The sequence below is a fragment of the Anoplophora glabripennis genome, unplaced genomic scaffold (assembly GCF_000390285.2).
Source record: "Anoplophora glabripennis isolate ALB-LARVAE unplaced genomic scaffold, Agla_2.0 scaffold1093, whole genome shotgun sequence".
In the NCBI taxonomy this organism is placed as follows: Eukaryota; Metazoa; Arthropoda; class Insecta; order Coleoptera; family Cerambycidae; genus Anoplophora; species Anoplophora glabripennis.
Genome location: NW_019417329.1, coordinates 116,538 through 122,960, shown reverse-complemented (window position 1 = coordinate 122,960; position 6,423 = coordinate 116,538). Strand labels below are relative to the sequence as shown.

General features: G+C 32.5%; 2 protein-coding genes across 2 annotated transcripts; both read left to right on the top strand.

Moving 5' to 3' along the window:
• The first annotated feature begins 1,041 nt into the window (after positions 1–1,041).
• Positions 1,042–2,090, top strand: LOC111692266 (beta-mannosidase-like). Its single transcript, XM_023456180.1, has 3 exons — positions 1,042–1,278; positions 1,451–1,651; positions 1,813–2,090. Exons 1-3 carry the CDS (start codon positions 1,087–1,089, stop codon positions 2,056–2,058), a joined length of 639 nt encoding a protein of 212 aa, XP_023311948.1. The 5' UTR covers positions 1,042–1,086; the 3' UTR covers positions 2,059–2,090.
• A 2,977-nt stretch (positions 2,091–5,067) lies between these two features.
• On the top strand, positions 5,068–5,918 carry LOC108913401. The gene is made up of 3 exons (XM_023456182.1): positions 5,068–5,211; positions 5,457–5,546; positions 5,617–5,918. Exons 2-3 carry the CDS (start codon positions 5,492–5,494, stop codon positions 5,916–5,918), a joined length of 357 nt encoding a protein of 118 aa, XP_023311950.1. The 5' UTR covers positions 5,068–5,211; positions 5,457–5,491.
• The last annotated feature ends 505 nt before the right edge of the window (positions 5,919–6,423 follow it).

Sequence of the window (6,423 nt, the reverse complement as noted above, 5' to 3'; positions counted from 1 at the left end):
TTCATGGGCGTAGCTAGGATTTTTGCTTGGTGTGGGCCCAGGACTGCAGGCTCTATGGAGACCTCTAAAAAAAGCTCACACATTTGAAAACCTACACTTTTTCGTTTGATTCTAGAAAAAAATTGATTTGATTGGATGGATAATTCGTCTAGTATAGTTTTTCGAAGTCAGTTGAACATGTATAAAAACGCCTATCAATAAAATTTAATCTGTTTCATAGGCGTCCCTAAAAAAGTTTTCTGCTAAAGGTAAAAAAATATAATAATTTGTATATAATATGTAGAAAATTTCTATTATATATTCATTTGACCAACAACATATTTTAATTATTTATGTCCTCCAACAATTTTATTATATTGATGGTAAATTTCGTTTTGTTCCGTTTCAAAAGGTTTCCAAAATCCCATGTTGTAATAATATTAGTAAACAAAAATATCCCTCTTATTTCTCCCTTTCGCAATTGTAATATGAATGATTAATAGAGGATGCCTATAATAAATTAAAATTACCCGAGTCACACCAAATTCCGCATTGCTGCACTGCAGTGCTAGGCCATTTGTTGACAGCTGAATTTATGGCCACATGACCCAGTGCGGCTGTGTTTGTGCTGCATTTGCCTGCGTGCTCATTCTTCAACTGGGCAACCAGACCTATATATGAATATGGCTAAATAAATATGGGAACAAAAGTTTTTCAAATATTTCAATGCCGAGTTGCTGCGTTAGCGACCGAACCTGGTACATACTACCAACCTCTTGGTAGTATGGTTTTTGAAGGCTATAACAACAACAATGCCATTTTTTAAATTTGCAGCATGCAGCAACAATTAGAGGGGACACCGTTCCCGCCTCCTGCCCTCCCCTGCCCCCCTGGCTACGTCCATTGACTTTATTTGATAAGTTTTTTTAGTAAAAATGTTTTGAATTTATATGAATTAACTTCATAATAAAGCAGAATTTAAAATTCGCGAAAAACGTACATTAAATATTAAGATAAATACGAGGCTGAGAACATTGTAAACAATTATTTTTTTTCATTCTGAAGCCCATAATGAAATGAATTTTAGATCACACTGGCAAGTGGAAGATGCTGCAGTATTACACACAGGAGTTTTTTGCGCCGATCATAATTACTGGACACATAAACGCCGAAAGGACTTTAGAAACATACATCGTCTCCGACTTGCTGTCGCCAGTACTCAACGTGACTGCTTCCATTCAAGTCTATAACTGGAGCTCTTTGGATAGTATCCTTGAAAAGAAATTAACGTTAGATTTGGTAAGGCTCCTTATTAAATGCAAATTGTTTTGTTAGTTATGGTTGTGAAGTATGTATTAAAAAAGCATAGGTAACTGTCCTAGATTTGTGACTCCCACACGTTTCGTGTATCAAGTTCACATGATTAGGAGCTGAATAATAGATACTTGTTTAAAATGACAATGATTTTTAGGAAGCGGGAAAGTCTCATTTAATCGATTCCTTCGATATTGACGATTTCTTAACCGATGCCAAATGTGGCGAACTGAATACTGCTAGATACAACTGCTTAATATACTTAACTTTGTACAAAGAGGGTATAAGAATTGCCCCAGATAATTTTGTCCTGCCTGACAAGATAAAATCATCACGAGTTCAGCAACCAAAATTGCAGGTATGTGTCTTAACACACACAGTTTTCTAAAACTATTTTAATTTTACGTTAAACATGTATTTGATATAATTTCATCTGTTCCTTAATTAAAATGAAGAAATTTGAGGTCGCATGTTTCCAATAATTTTATAGTTATACACTCTGTGTAATTTGTTTCATAGCTGAGCGGAGTAACAAAGCAAAGTGACGAAGGAATTTACGAAATAGAAATCGCCACAGACAATATCGCATTGTTTGTATGGTTGGATACCAATAAAATCAAAGGACGATTTTCGGATAACGGATTCTTACAAGTCAATGAATCTAGGAAGGTATACTTTTACAGCGAAGAAGAAACAACAGCGGAAGATTTGCAGAAAGATTTGACCATCACTAATTTACTTGATGATGAATATGTTACTAGTTAAAGGAATTGAACAATAAAATCTATTGCAGTATATACATTTTTTTAAACACTACCTAAAACCTGAGTGTGTAATCTAAACTGAACTATATGAATGGATATTTTATCCCCAATCTTAATCAGCTTAAGTATAACAAAGATATTAAAAAATATGATCTCTAAAACGAATCAATACGACCCTGTATACAGAAAACAGTACAAGCTAAATACTACATAGCAGGCAGAAAGTATCTTTTTGGGATACTTGCATGTACAGGCTGGTCCATTTTCGGTGGGATTTGAGGGTACTTCAGAAACTACTAAAGATATGATAAATCTGACACCACGTTCTCAAGCTCTATTTTCATGGCAAACTCGACTGTCAAATCAGAAATTTGCTATCTTCATTTGTTTCTGAGTTACAGGGCTTTTCTAATTATAGTGACACTTTTGAATATGTCTGTATCTCAGCTGTTAAATAAGGTAGAGTAAAAGAGAAAACTGCTCAAGACTAATTCTTTGGCGTAGAATTGAATGCTGGTATTAGATTTTTAGTAGGTCTTAAGATTCCAGAGTTATGACCCAGTTTTTTTTTTAATGGAAATCGTAGCTGGTCATGACCTAAAAAAATGGAGATTTTTTTTTGCTTTTCAGCAATATATCACATGTTATAGTTTTACAAACACAGAAGATACAGGGTGTTTTATATTTGTATTTAACTTTGAGTCATAACTCCGAAATCTTAAGACCTACTAAAAATCTAATATTGGCATTCAATTCTACGCCAAACAATTAGTCTTGAGCAGTTTTCACTTTAACTCTAACTTATTTAACAGCTGATATACAGACATGTTCAAAAATGTGACAATAACAAGAAACGCCCTGTAACTCAGAAACAAATGAAGATATATAGCAAATTTCTGATTGACAGTCGAGTTTGCCATGAAAATCGAGCTCGAGAACGTCATGTCAGATTGATCATATCTTTCTTTTAGAGATGTGTTGCTCTTTTACTGTCTGCTACTTTGGCACTGTTCCGCAGTTGTCACTGGAGCTGACTGTTCCGCTGCGACAAAAGAAGCAGTGATTTTTCGGAGCGTTTACTGCAAAGTGCAATTTACTAGCGCCAGAGACAGCTCAGGTGTGCCGGCCACAGCAGAGCAGATTCTCGCTCAGCCGGCACAGTAGCAGAATTAGTCACAGTGTCACACACTAAACATATAATACAGTCGCGTTTGATTTAAAGACATTGTATTTCAGCGACTAGAGCAAGGCGTGTATTGCTGGTTGCTGCTCTACAAATATTTTAAAAGTTTTTGTTTACAAAATCACTTAAAACTTAGACTAAGCAAAAAACATGCGACTGTTCTTCATTTGTTTTTGTTGCACTCGCGGAAAAATTTTGAATATCTGGCACTGTACTCACTGTAGGATGTCGTTGTTCTATGTGTCTTTTTAAATTGGTGATTGAAGATTTATAACAAATATTTTGCTTGCATATATTACAACAAGCTTTACTTTCATACGTTGGTAAAAATAAATTCCACAGGAAAGATTTTCTTCGTTTATCCATGTCCAATTTTATTTGTAATAAAAATTTATCANTTTTCAACTTTTCAACTTTTCAACTTTTCAACTTTTCAACTTATCAACTTTTCAACTTTTCAAGATAAATAAAGACAACCGTTAAAATATTAAAAATAAAAAAAATTATTATTATTATTCTATGATTCTACAATACAGAAATGTGTATATAAAATATTTTTTATTCCATGTACAAAAGAAAAAAAAAACATAAATCTTGAATAAAAAAAGAATTTATATAAATATACTATTCTAACATTCGATTTGTACAGATTGCCGACACTGGTAAAAACTCGAAATAGCCCAAATTGGCGACTGGCTATTTTTGCTTTTTTTCAAGTAGCCGAAAGTCATCTGAGATAGCCCAATTGGCGATAAGTAGCCCAATCTGGCAACCCTGACTCTGACGCGGAAATAAGGGAACATATCACGGTAAGAATGTATGCGCGCGCTACCAGGAGCTGTTCCGAAAAATCGCAGCTATTTGTCACTGCCAAAGAGCATGGGGGTGAAAGTGAATAGGAATGATTGAAACAGAGCTGATTGTTGCGCCATCTGTGATTTCTGCACACAAATTTCTTCAAATCACTGCCGTTTCAAACCATTCTGTACAGTTACCTATAATGAATATTTTAATATTGAGTTTGCTCCTTATGATAAGCAGTGTTGTCAGATCAACTACAATTACTAAGATTTACGTTAATTTGAAAATTTTCTGGCAAATAATAATTGATAACAAGCCTCTAGTAATAGTATACTTTCTTTCTTACACCTCTTTTGATTTTTTTTTCAGTGCAGAGAGGAGGGTGAAAAAGAAAATGTATGCTTCAATTGAAAATAAATGTATCTGTAATACTATTTATTTACACTTAGTAAGCAGATTTTATTCAAATCATTTTGCACATTGATAACAGAGTAAATAAAACATTCATTCTATACCTATTTAAAAGTTTTGATTCCCATACTTATTAAGGTATACCATTATTCTTAGGTTATAATGAAGGTCGCGGATTTCTCAAACGTTTTTCGTTTCGTTTTTTCTTTTATGAAGTTTATAGTAACTTTCTTTTTACTTTCCGGTTTTTTTTTAATAATTATGTATCCACAATCTGACAACTCTGTACTGAGCAGTGGTGCGGGGGATCACGCAATTTACTCGCGCTCTCGCGGATTAATAATAATTAATATCTATTAGGCAATTGTTGATTTTTAAGTTCGAATTTTAAAATTGTGACAGTATTGTTTTATACATACTAACAATGGATTCGAGGAAAAGAAATTGTTCTGTACCTAACTGAAGAGAAAATTTCAAGACGGTAAGTTATTTTAATAGTTAATAGTTAGTTTAATAGTTTTGATTTATTGAAAACATTATACATTTATTACGTATGTATTAATTTTTCCAGTTTTTCACTACCTACAAATGTAGAGGTGAGAAATATTAGGATAGAACGTATTGGTAGTGATCGTTTACTAGCTGTTACTGAATCAAGAATTAGAAATGATGTAATTTGTGCAAATCACTTTCTTGAGATATGTTTTGATGCAAGTGGAAAACTTCTTAATAACTCTCTCCCAACGATAAATCTACAAGGTAAGATCTTTCTACTTCTCCTTTATAGAACAGTACTGCTTATATATAATATATTAAAGTATGGAAATAAAAATTAGTAATTCTCTAAGTATTAATTCACCTATCTTTTTTAAAATAAAAACTAGTCATTTATTTAATGATCAAAGTTTTTCTGGAAATGTTGAATAATAAGATTATATTTTTATTTTTGCTAGACGTTGGATTGAAATATTTTCAAAAAGTAATTTATTGCATAATATTTTTAGGTTTTAAAGATGTTCCTTCCAGAGCCAATAGTTTTATGTTAAGAGATTCGTCAGCTACTTCTGGATTTCTTACCCCAAAGATATTAAAAGGTAAATTTTTAACTTATACATTTTAGCATTATACCTAATTTGCAAAACTTAATTTATTTATCTGTTTTAGATGCTCTTGAAGCCACATCTTCAAAATCTACCATGACAGGTGAGAGTCCTGTGGGGCCAGTACAAATACCTAGTAAAGTGTACGCTAGAAGAAGACGATTATTTGAAGCATCCGAAGAAATATGCCAACCTCATGTCAGCATTGAGTGTAAAGAAACTTTACAAGAAATTAATCATCACCCCCCTAATCAGCCCTCAAAAGATAGTGTTGAATTTGCTGGATCATCACAATATGCTATTGAATCTTCAAGATATGGGAAGTTAAGTTCAGCTTCAAATAATGTAACAGTCCAACGTAGGTAATAACTATCACAAAAAAATTGTTTAAAAATATATTATGTAGAATTATTATACGATAATTTGATAATATTTAAAGTAAATTTGAAATCATTAGCAATTTTAAAATTATAATTTTTTATTAAAAAGGGTTATAATAATACTTCGTACATATCCTAATAGAAACTCGAGAATACCTTAAGGGTGATCGTCACTTAATGCATCCCTCTTCTTCATTTTATAGAGCATTCAGACACATGGCTAATATTATTTTTTACATGATACCGAAACTTATAATATCCTATGGTATTAGGCAGGAAATTATAAGGAAACTTGAAACAGAGGAAGATATTGGCTATGTGTTTTGTGAAGAGCATGAGAATAACAAAAAAGTTATGTACAAAATTTGTGCAAATATTATTCTTTTCAATTATATTTCAAAAGTTAATAAGATATTAGGTGGAACTGACCTGCGTCATAAAGATGATGATCAATTGACAAGGATGGCATATGCAAAATTTGCTCAAAAAAA